The sequence below is a fragment of the Dama dama genome, chromosome 12, assembly GCF_033118175.1.
Source record: "Dama dama isolate Ldn47 chromosome 12, ASM3311817v1, whole genome shotgun sequence".
NCBI classification, from domain to species: Eukaryota; Metazoa; Chordata; class Mammalia; order Artiodactyla; family Cervidae; genus Dama; species Dama dama.
Genome location: NC_083692.1, coordinates 27130285 through 27153991, shown reverse-complemented (window position 1 = coordinate 27153991; position 23707 = coordinate 27130285). Strand labels below are relative to the sequence as shown.

Below are 23707 nucleotides of genomic sequence, written 5' to 3'. Positions count from 1 at the left end.
TTCCTCTCCACTTTGCAGACACTGGCTCTTGAGTTGAAAAAACTTTACTTAGCTATGAGTGACAAGAAGAATGATCTTTCAAAAGCCATGACTTGGCCTGGCAAGAACGCCAGCCAGTTTCTTGACTGTTTTGAGAACCTCCAAGTCTACCTGGAGCACACCCAGGCTACAGCTGCCTCTAGAAGCAAGGCTCTGAAAGCTGGCCTCGACTATACCCGCAGTTATCAGGTACAATTCTGGGCACCGGGCTGCTTTGGCACAGTGTTAGGTGATAGCACAGACCTCCGATCTTCGTTCATTCCTCTACCCAGAGGCATTCACGAGTGGGGATTGCTAAGGAAAACAGTGAGGCTCTTTCCATTGAAGGTCTTTCGGTTAGTTCAGCTGCTCATGGCTGGAGACCATTTGAAAGCGAGGTCCTTTCCAAAATCTCATGTATGAATTTGTTAGGTCGTGCTAAAGTAATGCTTCTTTCCTGTATGACATTCAACCACTAAGAGTGTCGCCTGGGAGGATTCCTAGGTAAGGAGGAGCTATTAAAGTTTTTGAACAAAGGTATTACAGTTTGTGTACGTTTCTGGTAGATCCAGCTGGCAGGTGTCTAATGAGAACTGGAGCAGAGACTTGAGGCAGGTGGACTAGTTAGGAAGCTGCTAGAAATTGTCTAATGAGAAGGAAATGAAACACACCACCACTTAGGAAGAAGTCTTCCCTGTAAAATCAAACCTGAATCTGATCAAGTCTCTAGAATCCAAGTCATCTAGACACAAGGGAAGAAAATGGTAAGTGGTGCTAAAGGAGTGCAGTCAGCCATATACAGACAGTGGCAAGCTATACAGAATAGGTAGCCCATTTTTTTTTGCTATTACTGCCTCCCTTCCCCCCGCCCACACACAAAAAATCCCAGAAACAAAAAAAGAGAGATGGGCAGGGAGCCAGCAGATTATGAGGAATTTAAGACACATGAACCCACTGCACCTGTTGGCCTTCATTTAGATCCCAATTCAAGCAAACCAAAAGGAGAAAATATAGGCAATTAGGGAAATGTGAACCTTGCCTGGGTAGTTAATAATGCTAAGGAATTATTGATTTGTGATATTTTTAAAGGGAGGAATCTTTGTCATTTAGAGATACATGCTGAAATATATACTAATAAAATAATATGATATCTTAGACTTGCTTCAAAATAATCTGAGGGAAGGGAAGTCAGGTGCAGCCAAGAAAGCTCGGGGGAGGGGGCAGAAGAGAGACTACCAGCCACAGTCATCAGTAATTGTTAAGGCTGACGGATGATGGTAACGCAGGGGTTCCCCTATTTTGACATACGTTTGAAATTTCTGATAGCTCAGAAATTAAAGGACAGCTAAATTTTTTAAAAGGTTCCAAAGCTCTAAATGAGATTCTCACTGTTTCCAACATTTATCTTTCTATACAGAATGAAATAAAGCGATTATATGATCAACTTGTTAAGAATAAGACATCTCTACAACAATCTTTGAATGAAATTAGTGGCCAGACTGTTGATGAACAGCTTCAGGTAATCAAGTGAAAATGATTCAAACTGACTTAACCTTGCACCAGAGACTCTCCTGCATAAAAGACTCCATAAGTCTGCACAAGCACCATAAGTCTCCTGTGCTTGTGAATCCCCCCCTAAAATACAAGTCTGTGCAGTGTTGGGAAGGTTGCTGAGAAATGAGACTCTCACCCTCTTGGGTGGGGGTGCTGACTGCTCCAGCATCTAGAGATCATTTGGCTGCATATCAAAACTGTAAATCTAAATGCTCTTCATCCCGCAGCTACATTCACTTATACAGCAAGTGTCAATTGACCTAGTGTGTTCAGGCCACGGCTCTACATTATGGGTTTGTACTTATCCTAAAGAAATAAGACAAGAGCATAAAGATTAACATGTGTATGAATATTCAAGGAGGGACCTGGCAGCACTGCTTGAATTAAAAGGCTCTTAAATAGCCTGAAAGTCCATTTAGAACTGTTGCTAAAGCAGTGAGCAGGCTTACTGTGTCTGCTTAAAAGGCTCTAGATTAGTTTGTACTGTGACTAGGTGCTGAGGAGCTGATAAGGAAGGCATGCAAACTGTAGAATCCAACGACATGTGCAATCCTGTGCATTTCAGGATATGCGTGTATACCTCTTCTCAGTACGTGCTTTGAATACATTAGAAATAGACCGTCAGCTGGGGATCTTTGGGGAGAACTGGAGAGGATGGAGGAGAAGTTGCACTTTCATTTTTCCCTTACTTCTTTTCTATATTGTTTAATTCTTTTTAAGTGACAATGTGTACTCCTGACTTATTAAAGGGTTTTATTTTCTTGCATTGTCTCTCTCTTTAGAAAGTGGATGTATACACAGTGGAGCTGCAGAACTCTGAGAGCCGAGTGGCAAAACTAAGAGATGAAGGAGAGAGGCTTCATTTACCTTATGTTCTACTCCAGGAGGTTTACAAATTAGAGGTGTGTCTGGGCAGAAAATATTCAATCCATAAGTCACTATGATTGTAAAGAGTTAGGCATTTTTCTTCTACCAAGTAAATTTGTGCACTGTGTGCTCACTTAGTCTTGTCCAACTCCTTGTGCCCCCATTGACTGTGGCCTGCCAGTCTCCTCTGTCCAAAGGATTTCCCAGGCAAGAATATGAGTGGGTTGCCATTCCCTTCTCCAGGGGATCATCCTGACACAGGGCCCACATCTCCTGCATCTCCTGCATTGGCAGGTGGATTCTTTACCACTGAGCCACCTGGGAAGCTCTCCATGGAAATTTAGATATATGTTCTTTATTTGGGTTATTTTCATGGTTGGGTGGAAATGTTTGTGCACACCTGTTCGTTTCAGGATGTCCTTGACAGTACATGGGGAATCCTGAGAGCCAGGTACACAGAACTCAGCAGCCCTTTCATCACTGAGAGCCAGCAAGATGCTTTGTTGCAAGGCATGGTGGAACTGGTGAATATCGGAAAGGAAAAGCTTGCTCATGACCATTTACAACAAACCAAAAGTAAAGTTGCCCTACAGGCTCAAATACAAAATCACAAGGTAAGACACATGAATCAGATCACCTTTTCATAGACTGTAAGTTATTCTGAGTGTGAACAGAGAGCATACGTGTCCTTCCTTGGTGAAATATACATCATTCCTTTATTCTTTAAACAAACATCTATTACACCCTGTACCAGGAACTCTGCTAAACTCTAAGAGTATAATTGTGAGTGAAAATAGACACAATTCCTAACATTTATGGAGCTTTTAGTTGATTGAGAAGACATTTTTTGTCAAGGAGCGATTCAGACAAATTTAAAATTGAAATTGGGTTACCTACTTTAAGAGCATTTAATAGAGGGAGATGAATTCAGGAGGTTAGGAAAGGCCTTACTGAGAACTGAAATCAAAAGAAATAAATAAATTACAAATGTATATGTAGTGTAATGTCACAGCAAATCCTTTTGCTTTCCACTCATTTCATTAAACAAAACCTCATGATAACCAACAAGAGATATGTAGTAATTCAAGTGCTGATAATAAATGTGTAAGATACAGTTCCTGCTTTTAACAAGCTGAAGTCCAGGTTTTTGATAAGTAGACTTTAAGAAAAATTCATAGGTAAATATTGTACAAGGAATGGAGGGGAAGAGGAGAAAATATATTAGCTAATATATACAATGTCTCAAACCTTATGGTAGACCCTTTTATGTATCCCTTTCAGGGAATAAGAAAAGGGATTCACCTAATAAGAGGCCCCCAAAATAACTAGAGGGGGCAGCTGACTATAAATAGTGAACCATGTAAAGGAAAGCCTTTCTCTTTAAAGGTTTTAAAGTGCTATTCTAGGAGCTTTGACCAACCAGAATCCCAATAGACCCCCATCAGGAAATTTCCTTTATTTAACCATTGTATTGAGTAGAAGTTAGAACCAAAGTTTAGAAACCCTTGGCTATTGAATATGTGATGTGAATTTCTTGGGCTCACACGTCTATCCGTCCAATTTATTGTCTTGAAACCAAATCAGCATCTACTTTTTGGTAAAAAATAAAAATAAAAAAAAAGTTTCTTAAAACTTGGAATTTCTGATATAGGAAAATCTCACTGGAAATTTTAATTGTCTAATTAATAATATTTGCCCTTTAATATTGATAGTTTTGGGGAAAATATTATCAAGAATAATTTTCATTGTGATTTGTTAAAATTCCATTAGTATTTGATGACCGTGGATACATAGGCAACTTTTGGTTTGTTTTCTCATGAATTTGACTCTACATGGCTGTCCTGGAATTTTGGGTTCGAAAGTAAATATGACAGTATAACATGTTGAAAAAACTTGAATTTTAAGGCTTTTCACAGTGTAAAAATAAATAATTGACAACATCTCATTTCACAGCTTTTTTTCCAGAAGCTTGTTGCTGACATGCTCTTGATCCAAACATATTCCAACAAAATGCTTCCTTCTTTAATGCAAAAGAAAGAAACATTTGGGGCAGAACAAGTCAAAGAAGTTAAATTGCTAGAAGAAAAGTCACACCAATATGGAATAAAGCTACAGAGTTTACTACAGGTATGTGGCTTTCATAAATTTTGTAATTAAGCTGGGAATTCTGGATTTTCAACCACCACCTCTAGGTTCAAAAACAAGTATCTGGTTATTATTAAGCAGTAGTTAAGTGAGAACCAGCAATGAGGAACGTGAAATCCTGTTCCAGCTCCTACTGCTGCTCCCCCAGTGAAATATTAGCTGAGATTTCCTATACATCAGTTAGGGATTGCATAGCATCTTTCTGCCTTCAAGGACTGTGTACAAATAAACAAAATGGGAAGCACTTTGAGGTCTTGAATGAGATCATTTCATGAAACATCAGTGGTTCTGAAACTGTGCATCCCAAAGAGGACAAGCCCAGATGTTCTGTTGCTGAAGTATATAGATCTATGCCAGTCTTGTCCTGATTCAAAGAAAAAAGTTCAGCTTACATAAAGCTCTTTCTCAGTTTTAAGAAATAGAAATAGTTTTAAGAAAGCTCTTTCTCAGTTTTTTTAAGAAATTTTCATGTCTTAAACATGGTGGTTATTAGTACATAAAATAAAGACTCAACTTTTTAATGTTATAATAAGATATTGTATTATTTTATACTAATAAAATTAATTTTCTAGTAGTATGTCAAGTTGGTACTTATAGTAATAGTTCATGGTGTTTAATAAAAGAAAGACTCCATGAGTGACTTGCCTCGTGGTCCAGTGGTTAAGACTCTGGGCTTCCAAGGTAGGGGGCGCAGGCTTGATCTTTAGTCAGGAAACTAAGATCCTACATGCCATGCAGCACAGCCAAATAAATTATAAGTTAAGTTTAAAGAAAAGAAAAAAGACTCCATGAGTCCAGTGAGTATCCCTGACTTTCAGGTGACCCACTGTTTCACTCGGTATGAGAATTAATGAGGTGGTTCGTTTTCCAGCAGGTGTATTTTGTGTCCATAAATCAGCTCTGTTGAGGGTTAAGGCCCCAGAGGTGGGCTTCTCTGGAAACAGAGTGCTAGGACCAGGCAGACTGGCGAAGGCAGTAGTACTCCCCTGCTGAAGTGTGAGCTCACAGCCTCTCAAATCACTCCTCTGAGCGGCAAGCGAGGGTAATGGGTTGGGTCATGTTCAGCGGGCTGGGAGTTGGAGCAGGGAGTGTTGGGAACAGCCTAACATGAGCTTCTGTTGAAAAACTTTAAAAGTTAGCACCTTCCTTTGCATGTATATTATCTATGGTGAAACAGGTCACCAGCCCAGGTGGGATGCATGAGACAAGTTCTCGGGCCTGGTGCACTGGGAAGACCCAGAGGAATCGGGTGGAGAGGGAGGTGGGAGGGGGGATCGGGATGGGGAATACGTGTAAATCTATTGCTGATTCATGTCAATGTATGACAAAACCCACTGAAAAAATAAATAAATAAATAAATTTAAAAAAAAAATTAGCACCTTCCTTTCCAAGTAATAAAAGTCCTCTGAGATCTCCACAGAGGCGTATGCTGAGAGTATCATTTTTAACTTAATCCTATTATTCCCTACTCAATTTGATGAAACACACATAAAGCCCTAGTACCACCTGGATTTTCTAAAACCTTTTCCACACAGCAGTGAAAGTGGAATTGGTTCCCACCAGACGCTGAGCTCTTATTCAGTTCAGTCCAGTTCAGTCGCTCAGTTGCGTCCGACTCTTTGCGACCCCATGAATCACAGCACGCCAGGCCTCCCTACCCATCACCAACTCCCAGAGTTTACTCAAACCCATGTCCATAAAGTCGGTGATGCCATCCAACCATCTCATCCTCTGTCGTCCCCTTCTCCTCCTGCCCCCAATCCGTCCCAGCATCAGGGTCTTTTCCAATGAGTTAACTCTTCACATGAGGTGGCCAAAGTACTGGAGTTTCAGCTTCAGCATCAGTCCTTCCAATGAGCTCTTATTAGGGTGGGTTATATCTCAGAAACCCCTGGAATCTGTGCTTTAATTGTGTATGGTCTCAGAGTTCATTTTTGTTTGGGAGATTAATTTCATCCCTTTCTGGAACTAAGCCCCCTGGTGATCATGTGTTCTTGATTCTCTAGAAATGGGAAGAATTTGATGAAAACTATGCATCTCTTGAAAAGGACCTGGAAATTCTTATGTCTACACTGCCCTCTGTGAGTTTGGTAGAAGAGACGGAGGAAAGATTAGTGGAAAGGATTTCATATTACCAGGTATTTTGCTTCCACTTAAACCATCAAAGTCATGGTCTGAAGCACTTTGTGTTTTTATTGTGTTTTGACTAAAGTACTTGATTTTGAAGGTGAATGATTTGAGTTGAAATGAAATGTTGCTCAAACAACTCACAGTGAGACGTCTTTGGGAGAACTGCAGATTTGCTTGTGGGCTTCTCTGCGTAACCGTGTGCCTGACGTGGGGTCGGGACCTTGGTTGAGTCCTGACTGTCATGGAGCACTCTGTCAGCTTTCTGTCCCTAAGGTTCAATGTCTTTGTCTGTAGAATGGAGGTAATCAAGCTTGTTCTACCTGTCTCTGGAGGTGGATGTCAGCAGGTGTGGACATGAGCTAAAGTATGAGAAGAACTTTGCCAACTATGGGCCTCTGAACATATTTTTAGTCTTATGACAAGTGAAGCCCTGATTGGACAGAGCCTATGAGGAAAACAACAATCTGTTACCTGCCCCCAGCATTATAAAGAGACTTCAGACTTGTGTCTTTCAGACACAATTTTTTCTTGTGTAACGTTTGGTATTGTTATGATGTAAGTCTCTGTGTCTCAGATTTCAATGCCATAGAAAAGATACAACCTTAGCATGATTTTCGAGTGCCACTGAGAATGTGACCTACAAGATAAGAACAGGTTCTAAATATTTTCGACAGAAACTTGAAATGCTTAGTTTTTAATTTAGAATGTATGTGGTCAGAATCTGGTTGTGTGGTTAGTTGTGTGTGTGTGTGTGCTATCAAATATCCACTTTAAAACTTCAAAAGCAGGTTTGTTGCCCGACCAGACTGGATGAAAAATGAAAACGTGAATTACTTGGCAGTGTGCCAGCATTCCTTGGAGGCACTTAAGCTCTTACAAGGAGCATTTCCCAGAGGCTGGAATGCTGTAGTTATGCTCTCTAGGTGTCTTAAAAGTTTCAATTGATCTCTTCGCCGTCTTCACATATTGAGCCAAACTCCAACATAAATCTGAGTCTTCTGGGATAAGAAGCTGCTCTTTAATTCTTTGTTAGCCTAGGGGTGCAGAAGGTACCATCTGAACAGCTGAGAGAATGCAATGGAAAATAAAGCTCTTAAACCTCGTGGGATTAAGAAACAGTTCACATTAGCCAACCTGATAGAAGCCTGATTATTTCTCCAAGAGTAGCTGTATACCTTAAACCAGTGGTCCCCAACATTTTTGGCACCAGAGACCAGTTTCATGGAAGACAGTTTTTCCACAGACTGGGTGAGGAGATGGTTTCAAGATGATTCAAGTGCATTATATTTACTGTGCACTTTATTTCTATTATTATTACCTCAGCTCCACCTCAGATCCTCAGCCTTTACATCCAGGAGGTTAGGGACCCTTGCCTTAAACTATAACCTGTGTTTCTGTTAAGCTTGAAATGTTTTTTAAAATGATAGAATTGTTCTAAGACTTTTAAATACATCTGCCAGACTAAAAGAAGACAGAATATCTAGTGAAGCCCATCTCACTGACAGCGGTCCTAAGGTTGTTATCTGTCTCCTGTGTCATGGGGAAGTTTGTATATGTCTTGACTGGGGGACATCTGTGGGCTGGGAATGTAGGGTCAGTCAGCTGTGTGACCTCTGGAGTTGAACAAGCCGTGTTCAATGCTGGCTGTCACCTCATGGGCCAAGTGACTAATGCAGCCTGACTCTCGGGGACAAAATGAGGAAATTAAAACTTCTCAGAGCTGCTCTAAAGATGAAATGTCTTGCACTGAAGGCTTAGAAAATTAGAACCATTTATTTTTTTAAACTAACATTGAACAGTTTATTCTAGCCTGCAGACTCAAGCAGGAAGAGGGATTTGCAACTAGAGTGTTAGAAAGGGATTGGAGGTAGAATTTTTAATAATTTTTTAAAGGCGTAAGTTAGTTGGAAAATAGCAAATGTTCTGTTTGACCATAATTTATTTTTTAAGATTAAATTTAAGTAACTGTCAGGATATGTCATTAAGCTGAACCCAATTGCAGGAGATAATTGCCTTTAGAGAGTTCTCCTCAGGGGATCATTGTATTTGCAGTTTTGAAGAATTTTATTTTTCTTTTCATGGAATTGAATTAGCAGTGTACTGTTTTAATTTATTCTTCTGAAGTCCTCTTTTTTTCTCCTCCTGAGTCCTTATATTCAGAAGAATCTCAAAGTGAACTTTTCCCCCTACTATTTGGGTCTAAAGAATAACCCCTACCTACCTGGCTAGGTAAAATGCTTCCAGGGGCCCAGACAAGAGAACAGAAACAAGGGCAGCTGAGTGGATGAATATTTGAGGGCTGGTGGGGACAGCAGTGGAGGAGAACCCAGGAGAACAGCCTCTTCTAAAGGAGCTTGCTATAATAGATATTCCTGTTTTCCCAGAGTCACAGGAAATCCTGATTTCTATGTAAAATTTCTTGATTTACAGAGTAATCCTTAGGTCACACAAACACTATGTGCAAGTTCACTGTGCCCTGAAGACTGTCACCGTTTTAGTTTCTAGGTGAAAGAATTAAATGATCAGTTCTAAATCTGTGAATTTTCATTTTCTATTGTATGTATAAGTCCATGCAGGAGAAATGCACTAGACATTCTCATCATGAAAGATAATAATCCGTTAATTATGCTCAGACAGACTGCGAGAGGCTTGAGGATTAGGAAAGTATTATTGTTTCTTTTTTTTTAATTGAAGTATAGTTGATTTACAATGTTGTGCCAATCTCTGCTGTATAGCAAAGTGTTACATACATATATACATTCTTTTTTAATATATATATTATTTCCATTATGGTGTGTCACAGGATATTGAATATAGTTCCCTGTGCTATACATTAGGACCTTGTCTATCCATTCTAAATATGATAGTTTGCATCTGCCAGTCCCAAACTCCCAATCCATCTTTCTCTTTCCACCCTGTCCCTCTTGTCAACCACAGGTCTATTCTCTATGTCTGTGAGTCTGTTTCTGTTTTGTATATAGGTTCGTTTGTGCTATATTTTAGATTCCGCATATAAGTGATACATGATATTTGTCTTTCTCTTTCTTGTTTCACTTAGTATGATTATCTCTAGTTGCAGCCGTGTTACTGCAATTGGCATTATTTCATTCTTTTTCATGGCTGAGTAATATCCCATTGTATATATGCACCACATCTTCTTTATCCTTTTGTCTGTCAATGGACATTTAGGGTGTTTCCATGTTTTGGCTGTTGTGAACAATGCTACTGTGAACATGGGAGAAACATATCTTCCCCCCATTATAGTTCTGTCCAGGGATATGCCCAAAAGTATAGTTTTGTCCAGGGATTTGCCCAGAAGTATAATTTTGTCCAGGGGTGATATGCTCAGAAGTGGAATTGCTGGATCATTCTATCTTGAGTTTTCTGAGGAACCTCCAAACTGTTTTCCATATTGACTGTGTGTTATTATTTCTTCAGTAGCCTCAACTGTAGGTTTTTCATGAGATATTTGAGTTGACTGGCTGATTTAATTTTAAGTAATTCGATCTATGACTTTATTTTTATTAGCAAATAAAAAGGAACATGGATGAGAAGCATGCCCGGCTTTACCAGACTCTGAATGAAGGTAAACAGCTGGTTGTATCCGTGAACTGTCCTGAACTAGAGGGCCAGATTGCAAAACTGGAAGAGCAGTGGTTGTCCCTAAACAAAAAAATTGATCATGAACTACACAGACTACAAACGCTTCTCAAGCATCTGCTCAGGTATGTTTTCTTAAGGATTGATTGGTGTCAGGTTTTGCCGTGGAATAAGACCTCAGAAGGGTTCTGCAGTCAGCCACATTTCACATGTCATCCCCCTGTGGTACAATTTTTAATCATCTAAAGCAGTTGGGTCCCTCTTCCAGCCTAAATGGGATCTAGAGTCTCTGATGTTGGTTCATAGGACTCAGGATAATGTGTAATCAGTTTTCTATGGAAACTAGGAGTTATGTTATAAAATTATATACATGTTACCTTTGTGTCATGATGTTGCTCTTTCCTACACTCTTCCAAAATTTTTTTAAATCTTGAAAATAATTTTAGCTAATGGAATAGTTTGGAAAAAGTCTTTGAAGTTCTTCAAAGAATTTTTCTTTTTGCTTTAACAGCTCAAATCTTTTATAAAATTTTTTTTTAAGAAGTATACTTGATTTACAATGTTGTGTTAATTTCTGGTGTATAGCAAAGTGATTCAGTAATATATGTATGTGTTCTTTTTCATATTCTTTTCCATTATGGTTTACTATAGGATAATGAATATAGTTTCCTGTGCTATACAGTAGGATCTTATTGTTTATCTATTTTATATATATTAATAGTATTATGTTTATGTTGATCTCAAACTCCAAATTTATCCTTCCCCCTCTTTCCCCTTTGGTAATCACAAGTCATTTCCTATGTCTCTGAGTCTGTTTCTATTTTGTGAATAAGTTCATTTTTATCACATTTTAGAATCTTCATGTAAATGATTATCATATGCTCTTTGGCTTTCTCTGACTTATTTCACTCTTGAACCCCTTGAGGAAGGTAGAAAGCACAGAATGTTTAGCCTGATTCTCTTCCCTGCCTCTTAGAGGGCTGTCTTAACCTAAAGAAGTTTAGAAGTTTACCAGAGGGGAAGCATTTTGCTTGGATATTTTCATTCTGTCAGATATATTGGCATCCAGTGAACAACAGTTTGCTGTTATATAGCTTATAATAAATAATAACAGCTTATAGTAATACAGCTTATAATAAATAAATGTTGGTTATATTTTTATTGTACACAAATCTATAGAGAACATTTGATGAATAAAAATAATCTCTTTCCTTACCTGTGGGTTTATTTTGGTATAGCTATCAAAAAATATTTAAAGAATATTTTAGACTTTAAAATGCCTCTTTGTTCTTGATTGGTCATTATGGAATCATAGAAAATGACAGAAGCATCAGATTTGGGGTCTGGAATGAAACAGGGTATATAATCCTTTAAAAAAATCATAATTTTTTTTCTGAATACCAGGGTTGGTCAACACAAGAAATCATACAGTGAAACAGAAGAAAATATGCGGGTGTTGCATATTGTTTCTTATTTCCTTTCTCTCTCACTTTGCTCCTGTTAGTTATAACAGAGATTCAGATCAGTTAACCAAGTGGTTGGAATCTTCTCAGCAAACTCTGAACTATTGGAAAGAGCAGTCCCTCAATGTGTCTCAGGACCTGGACACAATCAGAAGCAACATAAACAATTTTTTTGTAAGTTGTAATAGAATATGCTTGAATAATTATTGGTCGGCTGTAAATAGCAGGGGAAAATTATGAGAGTTGAGGTGTTTCGTCTCCATAACCTTTATGTGTGGATAAGGAGTAAGACTTGGGCTAATAGCAGCTATATCCTTCAGACTTAGAACTATTTATTTATATTGTTGATTTTATGTTTATAATACTGATAAGGTATTTTTTTATTGGCCCTATAAAATATATATAAATTTAAAACTTACTCTGACATGGAACATGTTTCATAAGTGCAGAAAATATCTTTCCCACCAGCTCTGCCCCAAAACCTCACGAGATAATCAATTCATAAATGTTAGTTAATAAATACATGGTTTTAAATTGTCCTTACAGAATTGATATTTCCACTTAAATGTTATTGTTCTGTTTTTAAGGTCTTCTTTTTTTTAAAGAAAGAGTAGTAACTTTTGTAATATAAATTATACTTCCGAGACCTGTTTGTCTTTTCTCTTAGTCGTTTCTCCACTTTTCATATTTTGTAGCTATCACTCATTTTGATGTTAAAATGAAAAGATTTCTTAAATATACTTGGAAAAAGCTTATAAGTACACAGGAATATTTTCAAATATTTTAGAAAATTGGTTGCATTTAATTCACTTAGTATGAACTTTGTGCTGTGTTCCATAGTTTCTTTTTAAAGTTGAAGTGATTTGGCTATTTTTAAAAACAATAATCCATTAGATTACAAGCCCCTCAAGGGGTAGGAATTTCATTTCTTTTGTTCCCCGCCATATATCTAATGCCTGGAACAGTGCCTGACATTTAGGAAAAATGTGTGTGTGCATACATGTGTGAGTACATATATACATACACACATATAAATATTTACTATTTGAATTCAGTTATTTAGCTTTGAACTCTAATCAGCTATTCTGATTCTTAATTACTCCATGCCATATTTATATATTAAAAGTTTCTCTTTTTTATTATTTTCATTTAATTTTGGCTGTGCTGGGTCTTCGTCACTGCGCGTGGGCTTTCTCTAGTTGTGGCAAGCAGGGTCTACTCTCTAGTTGTGGTGTGCGGGCTTCCCATTATGGTGGCTTCTCTTGTTGCAGAGCATAAGCTCTAGGGTGCATGTGCTCAGTAGTTGCAGCATGTGGAATCTTTCCAGACCAGGGATCAAACCCATGTCCCCTGCATTGTCAGGCAGATTCTGGACCATCAGGGAAGTCCTTAAATGTTTCTAAATTTTAAAACTGTTTGCTTTTAGGAGTTTTCAAAGGAAGTTGATGAAAAGTCCTCCTTGAAGACTGCGGTTCTAAGTACTGGGAACCAACTCCTTCACCTGAAGGAAGCTGATACGGCAACACTGAGAGCTTCTTTGGCACAATTTGAACAAAAATGGACAGTGCTCATAACTCAGCTTCCAGACATCCAAGAAAAACTTCACCAGGTAAGTATTCAAAGACCCAGCATTTGAATTAGCATCCATTTGTTAAGGCACAACTCTTTTAAAATCATTTCTCTGACTCAATAATTTTCATTGACACCACCTTTTTTTTCTCTGGCACCACTGAATATAGGTCTTAATTACTGGACTCTCCTCCAGTGGGATCTTTCTTAAGAGAGAAATCAGGCTTAATTACTTTATTTCCCAGTTTATCTGCACCACTGTGTTAGTTTATGTGAAGGTCATTGTCATTGTTTTGGGGTCACTTATTCTGAGCCTGAATGCTGGGTTTGTTTTCGTGAGTAACCTGCATAATTATGTGGCGTGACCTTTTATCAAACTAGATATCATCGTCAGTGACGCCCTGATTCATTTTGTTAACTGCAGGTAATTAAATGGAAATCATTTTGTTTTTGCAGCTTCAGATGGAGAAATTGCCGTCTCGTAAAGCAATCATGGAAATGATTGACTGGATGAACAATGTGGAACATCAAACTGAAGATGAAGACTCCGAGCATTCACTGAGTTCTGCATCTCAAGTTAAAAATCTTCTTCAGAAGTACAAGGTAATTATCCAAAAAAAGCCAGAAGCCATTTCATGAAATAAAGAAGGCAAGTCTGTCAGAAAAGAAATACTGAACAAAGAGACATGTAGAATATAATTTAGAAAACCTGATTCTATTGGTGGGGAATGGGATGGTGGATGATTCTAAAGACAGAAGTTAGTATACTTGCTCTTATCCTGCCCCGATTCTTTTAGTAGCTCCCATCACCACAGTACAGAATCCGAGATTTCAACGGGCTCTGGCCTCTCTTTTCCTCTCCAGCCTCATCTCTTCATTTTTCCATGTAAACCCTAAACTCCACCTGAACCAAGTCCTCTGCGGTCCCTCCACTGCTCCTGGGGCTCTCCCACTCATGTTTTTGTATGTGCTGTACCTTTGGCCTAGGAATTCTAGTGTCCCACTTTTAGCCGTAGGAATCTTCTTAGTCATCCTTCCAGAGTCAGTTCAAGTGTCTCCTCGTTTGGAAATCTGACTCTCCCAGCCAGATCAGTTTACTTTCCAGGATTAGGTGTCTGCACGGTGCTATCAATAGTTACTATCACCCAGTGTTATAATTATTGAGTTGGCCAAAAAGTTTGTTCCAGTTTTTCTATCACATCTTATGGAAAAACTGGAATGAACTTTTTGGCCAACCCAATGTTTCCTTACTTGCCCACCTCCTCACCTTGACTTCGCTTCTTGAGAGCAGGGGCTTCTCCTTTATTTCCCCAAAACAGCACACCTAGCACAATACCTGGCATCCAATAGGTATTAAGTAAATGTTCCTTGGATAAGAGAATGCGTAAGGAAAACTTGATATCCTTCTACAAATAGATAAGAATGTGGACTTCTCCATGATATTCAATTTCAAGTAGATTTAACTAACATTTAACAAGCCACATGCAAATACTTATTGTGTGCCAGCAAGGTGTTTGCCACTAGGAACACAGAGATGAATGAAGGCTCTGGTCATTGCTTTCCAAGACCTCATAGGCTAATAGATCTAGCCTCTGGTCCAGTAAAGAACCTACCTGCCAATGCAGGAGACATAGGAGATGTGGGTTAAAGCCCTGGGTCAGGAAGATCCCCTGGAGGAGGAAATGGCAACCCACTCCAATGTTCTTGCCTGAAGCATCTCAATGACAGAGGAGCCTGGCAGGCTACAGTCCAAAGGGTTTCAAAGAGTCAGACACAACTGAAATGATTTAGGACAGGCAGAAAATGAATGGCTTAGCCACAAACCAAGATATTAGTAAGGATTTTCTTTTTAACTCTTATCCCATCCTAACTTCAGTGAGTAGTAGAGTCTGTAGAGGGACTATGTGTATTTTTCTCACAGGCCCTAGCAACCTAGCACATAACTTGGTTTTCCCCCTAGATGTCTCCAAAGGAAGTGCTCGAACTTGCCAGGATAAACCCAACAAATATTAGGCTTGAAAGAAACAGGCTTGGCCCTAGGAGGGTTTAGGATTGCTCTAGAACTTAAAGTCATCCAAACTCGGAGGCTCCCTAGACAGTCCCCAGGGGAACAGAGAAGCTGCCTAAACTGGCAGAGTTCCTCAAAGGTGTCCTGGGTTTCTGAGAGTTTTAACTTCAGGCTTCTCATCGGGTCATTTCCATGAGACCACAGAATGACTCTGAATTCCAATGTAGCTCTCAGGGAGCCTCTTACAGGAACCCCTGGTCAGATCGTGGGTCTTGATTTTGGTTCCTATGATTCTACTATCATTCATGGTGCCATCTTTGATTTTTCAGCCTGTCTGAAAGCCATGAGTCTCTCTGTTCCAGAAATGTGTAATTCTCAATAAGGCTCTCCACTCAAAGCAGACACCTGATGGGGTTGGGGAGGGGTAGACAGGTGCCCCTTGATGAACCGGTGGCAGCCTGGGGCCCCCTACAGCACAACAAAGGGGAGGTCCAGTTCCTCTAACCCACTTCAGTTCAGGCGTTGGTGGTTTAATTTTGCTTTCTTTGTTTTAGGAGTTTAGAATGGAAATGGACTATAAACAATGGATAGTTGACTTTGTAAACCAGTCATTACTTCAGTTAAGCACCTGTGATGTAGAGAGTAAGCGCTATGAGAGGACGGAGTTTGCAGAGCACCTGGGAGAGATGAACCGCCAGTGGCAGCGGGTGCACGGAGCCCTGAATGGCAAGGTGAGCTCATGGTCACAGTTTGGTGTATGATTTGGCCTTCACAAAATTCCACTTTCTGAAAAATTTAAAAAGACATTTTTGAGTCTTCCCTAGTGGTCCGGATGGTTACGAGTCTGTGCTTCCACTGGAAGGAGTGCAGATCCAATCCCTTGTCAGGGAATTAAAATCTTGCATGCTGCACAGAGTGGCCAAAAGTAAATAAATAAACTAAAAAAAATAAATGGACATTTGTGTGGTTAACTTACAGTCAAACCTAATAATCATCTAAATTCTAGCCCCTTTTAAATCCAGAGCTCCAGCATTCTCCATTGGTGCATTTAAGAGTGGGAAATAGTTTTTAATATTTCTTTGTGATATCTTGGTGGGAAATTGAATTAGGCAAGTGAAGAGAAGACATGTTATTTAAGAAGATGTCAAGTATTGCATGAGGCTACTAAATGGTCAAAGGTTTTGACATTGTCTTTGAAACTAGATGTTCAAAAGCAGCAAAGCTATTTCAGCTTTAGAAGGACTATAAAAAGGAAGAAAAATGTATATGACTTCTTGTTAGATTTTTATTTCATGACTGAAAAGACTAAGGAAACCTACTGTTGGGAAAATATTTAATATTCATATATAACAGTGAAATTGGTTGATTTCTATGTTGTGTACAAAATGCATACAAATAGATTTATACAATTAAGTACATGAATGAACAAAGAACATGAACAGATAATTTACAGAAGAGAAAATTATACTTAGCAAATAAACATGGAAAGGTTACAGCTTTGACAGTTGAACTAAACATTAACAACATTATATGCTTACTAAACTAGAACAAGTTAAAGATAAAAGCCCAAAGCTTTCACATTCATGCATTGCAGATAATGGCTTCAATACCCTTTTGGAAAGCCTTCAGAAAATTTCAAGAACCATAATAATCATCTTACTTCTTAAAACAGCAATCCACTTCTTATACATTTATCTAAAGTAGATAGTCCTTAGAAAAGGAACAGATATGTGCACAAAGTGTTCAATGTTACTTATTCTGGTGAAAAATGTAGACTGCTTGAATTTCCAACTTGAGAGAAATATTAATAGTTAATCATATGGTGTCCATTTGATGAGATATTGGGCAGCCTTTTAAGTGAATGCAAGTCATGCCACAGCAAGTGCCTGTGGCACATGAAAAGGAGTATTAAACTTTATAGATACTGTGATTGTAACCTAATAAACATTGTGAGCATTAGAAATGAGAATCACAGACTGAAAAAATATTACTTTATTAAGTTGATGCATTATTTGTGATATTCTTTATACTGACAGTTTTTAAGTGAGTGTAATAAGGAGAGTCTGGGGAAAAGAACATTTTCTTAAGCTTTACATATATCAATAGATGATACAGTGAAAAAATATTGAGTGTTAGCAACATGAGTCTGTTTCCCAAAGATACTGTGGCCCTCCAGAACAGCCAGTATTCTTAGCAGGTTAGTTTTCATTTCAAATGTCAGATTTTTTTTAAAAAGGAGATTGTAATTCTTATTTCCTGGTTTATGAATCTTTCTTCCAAAAGTTATTGGGAAATCTTATGCAAAATGTTAGAAATATGAGAGGAAACAGAAGTATCCTTTTAAAAATATGACGTTCACATTTTAAAGCATGCAGTTGAAAATAAGAAAATTTTATTTTCTTATTCATAACTGGTAGATACAACATTTAGAACAACTTTTGGAAAGTATCACTGAGAATGAAAACAAAATACAGATTCTGAACAACTGGATGGAGGCCCAAGAGGAGAGACTGAAAACTTTACAAAAACCTGAAAGTGTGATCTCGGTACAGAAGACGCTCCTGGATTGTCAGGTGAGAAGTTGCACAGCTCGGGCTGTTAGCTACCCCTCCTCCCCCAGGGAGCAACTCAAGCTGCTGCAGTTTCTCAGGGTTCTCCTCCAACCCGCAGGTCCTTACTTCCTTATATAAAATAGAGAAGTGTCCATGTGGTTTTTTTTTTTTTTTTTTTGATGAGCAGAAAAAGGTATTTTCATGGTTATTGTGGTTCTTAAGAGATTTAAATGTTGGGAGTTCCCTCGCAGTCCAGTGGTTGGCATTTGCTGCTTTCTCTGCTGTGGCCCGGGTTGACTCCCTGGTAGGAAAACTGAGATCCCACAAGCCACATGGTGTGGCCAAAATTTAAAAAAAAAAAAAAAAAAAGTTGCAAGGGAATTTTGTTTTAGATGTTTTCCAATGTTTGTGTTTTTATTAATTTATCTACTGTTTACAAAATTATTCTGGTCTCCATGATTTTCATTATTTCATTCTGTTTCTTCAGAGGAAAATGGTTTTCTTTTACCTACTGTGTGATGTGTTCTAAAAGGGGTGCTTTTTCCCTTGGAGACCCGGTCTAAATCCCATTTGGACTGGAGCATGTTGGCTGTGCCCTTTTTTCATTCAGTCATCATTCTCCAGGTCACTCAGTCTTTAAGGTCCCTCACCCCTCCTCCCCACTGCCCTGATTGTGTCCCTCTTCCTGGGAGCTGTCCCCAGGTTCCTCGGCTTCTGCACCACCTACATGAAGATGTGACGCTCCTCACTGTTGGGTGGAAAGTCAGCTCAGACCCCAATTCTACTTAGAAGGTTACAAAATGATACTCAATAGAATATGGGTGACAACACCATCATATGGTGTCATTCATTTTCAGATGGTCGTATCCTGTTTCTGACCACCTGCTAGCCATTTCCACTTTGTTATTTGTTGTTGTTCAGTCACCGTATCGTGTCGGACTCTTGGCGACCCCATGGACTGTAGCCTGCCAGGCTCCTCTGTCCATGAGATTTTCCAGTCAAGAATTCTGGAATGGGTTGCCATTTCCTCACATATAACTCCTGACTGGAAACTCAGTCCTACAGCACCCCCAACAGGCCACCCTGGGTTCACTGGAGTTCTAAGTTATCCATGCCTGGGATGTCATCACCATTTTCCAAATAAGAAAACGCAGGTTGGGGGTTTGATGACTTTATGCTTGGTCCAACAGCCAGTACAGGGCAGATATGGAGTGGAGACTATATCTCCTAAACTCTTTCTACTATTCCATGATGATAAGGGCTTTCTACCTAGACTCTTCTAAAGTCTAGAGCCACATAATAACTGAAATATTTGTAAAAATCATCCTGTAATTGTGTAAATTCATATTGTAAAATTTCATTGTAAAAATTGAACAGTGGCATATGATTAAAATGTCTTGTGTAATGTTATTTTTGTTTGTTTTGGTTTTTTTTAATGTTATTTTATTATATATTCTAATGGCATTTTTACTTGAAAAGTGCAGACTCCTATCTCTTACCCTTATTAATTATTTTATAATATTGCACATATGAAAACCATTTTCCTCTGGCCTTTCCAGGATATAGAAAATCAACTTGCAATTAAATCCAAAGCATTGGATGAGTTGAGACAAAATTACCCGACTTTGGAGAGTGGGACAGTGCCACTGTTGGAAGACACAGCATCCAAAATTAATGAGCTATTTCAAAAGAGAAACAATGTTATGAACCAGGTACTAGAATTTATTCAAAGTGTACCATTTCTTTTCAGATATTCTTCTTTTATCTTATTTGTTGTTTATTGGTAAATACTTGCTCTATACCAAAACCTGAAAAATTGCTGAGAAAAATACTGAAGTAAAGTAGAGAAACATATTTCAAATCTCATGGGCTTTTTTTCCCCCTTCACTGGATAATTAGAGGCAAAATCACCAAATTCCCACATCCTTGGCAAGCTTGAAGTTCACTTGGTTATCTTTGTTTTGTCTAATACACTCACATACTCAAAAGTGTCTCTAGCCTACCCCCCAAACCCTACAGAGCAGCTGACATTGTCTGCTGGTCAGATATACAGGAACCGCCATGAAGAAGCAGCTCAGATTGCCCACTCCCAGTGAGATGCCCCGGGGCGGTGGCAGGGAGTGGTTCTGTCCCATGTAGCCTCTGTTAAGCTGGAAGCATGGTCAGCATAGGAAAAGCTCCAGAGGTGGGGAGAGATGGCATGTGGTGAAGAGAGCGCATAGAGGAGTGTGGATGACATCTGCTGATTGTATCAAAGGCATGTCAAAGTCTGCATTTACCCCTTCCAGGAGAAGATCACCAAGAGAAAAAGGACAGTCATCCTCAGACTCTTCAACTTTGACATCTCCCCACAATTGGAGGGAGAAACTGTAAACAGTACCCTATTAAAAGTGTGTCCTTGTTTCCCAGAGAGTCCTCATTGTGGATTATTTGTCATTTACTAAAATCTACTTTCAACCATTTGTTTCAAGAGAGAATTGGGAGCAACCTCTATAAATGAAATCCATAGGTAACCTTCAGTCTCATTCCTCCCTGAGAACTCAGGCAGGAAACTAGGGATGAGCTTGACTTATCTTCTGTGAGTCATTTGTTAACGGATCTTTTGTGAGGCACTATGTAAGAGTTGGACTATAAAGAAAGCTGAGCGCCGAAGAATTGATGCTTTTGAACTGTGGTGTTGGAGAAGACTCTTGAGAGTCCCTTGGACTGCAAGGAGATCCAACCCGTCCATCCTCAAGGAGATCAGTCCTGGGTGTTCATTGGAAGGACTGATGTTGAAGCTGAAACTCCAATACTTTGGCCACCTGATGCGCAGAGTTGACTCATTGGAAAAGACCCTGATGCTGGGAGGGACTGGGGGCAGGAGGAGAAGGGGAAGACAGAGGATGAGATGGCTGGATGGCATCACTGACTCGATGGATGTGAGTTTGAGTAAACTCCGGGAGTTGGTGATGGACACGGAGGCCTGGTGTGCTGCGATTCATGGGGTCGCAAAGAGTTGGACACGACTGAGCGACTGAACTGAACTGATGCTCACTGCCAAGGGTACAGTGATAAACAAGAAAATAAATGTTTCTTACCCTCAAAATGCTTCAGCCTACACAAGGATACCTGTAATAAAAGGATGGAGCAACAAGTGTTGACAGGGAGATGAAGACATTGAAACCTCCTACACTGCTGAGACTGTGTGTAGGTTTTTTCCACAAATATATGCTTTCAGTTCTCTTGGGTATATACCTAAGAGTAGAATCAGTGGGTCATATGGTAACTCTATGCAGCATTTAACTTTCTGAGGGAATGGCAAATGTTCCTATAGAGGCTGCACACCTTTATGTTTCCATTGCAGTGTATGAGGGTTCCAGTTTTTCCCTGATCTCTCCAACATTCATTTTTATCGAACTTTGAGGATAGCCATTCTAGTGGCTGTGAAGTGGTATCTTGTGGTTTTGATTTCTCTAATGACTGTGGATGTTGTGTGTCTTTTCGTATGCTTGTTGGTTATTTGTATATATTCTTTAGAGAGATGTCTATTTAATCCCTTGTCTATTTTTTAGTTGGTTGTCTTTTTATTGTTGCGATATAGGTGTTTTTCTCTACATAATACATAAAAATTTTTGCACTTACATATTCTCAGTTGTATCAGGAATCATTTAAATGCTTCAAATTTCAACTTTTCATAATTATCAAAACACGTTGAAGGATAAAATACAGCCACCATTGCATTTCCTCTCACTTTGCACTTGCTCATCATTTTGGCCAAGCATGTTCCCCTTCAATTTATGCCTGCTCTGCATGAGTAACCAGATTTAAGTGCCAATTAACCCAGGTAACCCTTTACATTTATAATGCTTTATAGTTTTCAGAGCATTTTCAGAAACACTACTTCTTTCTTTATGTTTTCTTTTATCTGGATGAAAAAGCAGACTTAAGGATTAAATACCTTGCCCAAGGTCAGAAAGTTAATAGGGTGTCACTGAAATGTGAAATCTCAGATTCTGACTCCTCACTCAGTGTTTTTCCCCTGGTCTGCCCCTCTGTAGGCTGAACTCTCTCCATTCTGATCCTTCTGGTCTCAGGGCTCTTTTCCATTCACCTATTCTAAAACTTAACCTTCTTTGATATTTCTTATTCATTTGCCCACCTTCAGTGAATCATTAAAGCTCCACTCTGAAATTAAAATACCTAACTTGGATACGGTGGTAGAGTCCCTAGAAGAGAAAAAAAGAGATGAGCAAGCCTCTTGTTGATGATTTCCTAAATATGTTTCTACTTTTTTGTATAGGTCAACGAGCTCAAGACCTCCACGCAGTCTGTTTTACAGGAGTGGAAAATTTATGATAAACTCTATGAGGAAGTGAATATGATGACAATCCGATTCTGGTACTGCATGGAACACAGCAAGCCTGTGGTTTTATCATTAGAGGCTTTAAGGTGCCAGGTGCAGAATCTTCAGGTAATTTAACCTTGTCTTGGCACAGTGCATTATTGGCAGAAAATTTCCAGTGGAAGAAAGCATAGATGTGGACACAATTGCTGTTATGTTTTCCACAGAGAAACATGAAACAATGTTTTAAACAGGAGCATCAAAAGTATAACTTGAAATTTCAAAATGAATTACATGAACCCAATGAGTGAAACTTTGTAAATACATATTGTGAATTTTGCTTCATCTTTCATGCTCATATGATTTCACAATTTAAAGGTTTTGGCTTGGGGTATTGGTTGTCTTTTTTTTTTAAGTATACAATCTTAAGTTCTAGCCTCAAATGAAAGAATGCTTCCTTGGTTTTCTTCTTCGCATTTCTAATAATTTACGGCTGTCCTATTAAGGTTTGAGTGTTAATATTATTGTAATATAGTGGCAAGTGTCTCTGGATGAGGCCAGTTCGTTCTGAAGCTGACATACGTGCTCTGTCCTCTTAGACTCTTCAAGATGAAGCTGAGAGCAGTGAAGGGAGTTGGAAGAAACTCCAGGAGGTGATTGGAAAACTCAAAGAGTACTGCCCCTCAGTTGCTGAAATAATTCAAGAGAAGTGCCAAAATACTCACACAAGGTACGCTTCAAGATGCAACTTGAATGATAGAGCAGATTTTTTTTATCTTCTTAAAAAAGATAAATAAGATTTTTTCATCTTATTAAGCCTTCTTAATCATCTGAGATAACTGGTTTCCTACTATTCTGGTCTCTCCAGCTTGGAAGGATCTAGTTCATGTAAGATTTGGTGTTGTGAAGGCCATTGTACTTGCCTTGTACAAGTGTTTGATATAATCAATCTAGAACTAAGTACAGCCCTAGTATAGCCACTTTCAGTGGATAGAGGCTAAATGCCTGATGTGATCCTCACAGGCACTAAAAAAGCAGGCAGAAACGGACTGAGGGGTGGCCAGAAGGGCAACCTGTCTTACTGGAAACATTATAAGGTGGAAGAAAGGGGATGTTAGAGTACCTCACAGGAAATATTTGTGAGATTCAGAGGAATTCTTTGATGACCGGCTTATGATTGAAAGCTCCTTTTAAGGAGGGTGGCCCTGCTTAATTCTGAGGCTTTTGCTGTATGGGGTATGAAGATTGGCTCAAAGCTGATTTGCATTAGACAGTGATGATGAGGTTAAGCCACCCTCAGTGATCTTCTCCATCCCTTCTCCATGCACAGTCAGCCTCTCCTGTGAACCAACTTGGAACAAGTGTTGAATAAGTGACACCACATTTATGCACTCTGCAGTGGTGTCCTGAGCTCGTGATCTAGTCTTTAGTGGAAGGAAGGGGAGAAGGGAGGGTAAAGAGGAACACAGACACATAT

General features: G+C 39.0%; 1 protein-coding gene across 3 annotated transcripts in view; it reads left to right on the top strand.

Moving 5' to 3' along the window:
* The window catches only part of SYNE2 (spectrin repeat containing nuclear envelope protein 2), a 320326-nt gene that overhangs the window by 233869 nt on the left and 62750 nt on the right, over positions 1-23707 (top strand). For all 3 annotated transcript variants that reach the window (XM_061156908.1, XM_061156910.1, XM_061156909.1), the window contains exons 73-87: positions 19-228; positions 1436-1537; positions 2355-2474; positions 2853-3053; positions 4393-4566; positions 6591-6722; positions 10243-10439; positions 11819-11951; positions 13204-13386; positions 13803-13949; positions 15909-16085; positions 17772-17927; positions 19466-19618; positions 22189-22359; positions 22830-22960. In XM_061156908.1, coding sequence (XP_061012891.1) covers positions 19-228; positions 1436-1537; positions 2355-2474; positions 2853-3053; positions 4393-4566; positions 6591-6722; positions 10243-10439; positions 11819-11951; positions 13204-13386; positions 13803-13949; positions 15909-16085; positions 17772-17927; positions 19466-19618; positions 22189-22359; positions 22830-22960 — 2387 coding nt within the window. The remainder of the gene's footprint in view (positions 1-18; positions 229-1435; positions 1538-2354; positions 2475-2852; positions 3054-4392; positions 4567-6590; positions 6723-10242; positions 10440-11818; positions 11952-13203; positions 13387-13802; positions 13950-15908; positions 16086-17771; positions 17928-19465; positions 19619-22188; positions 22360-22829; positions 22961-23707) is intronic.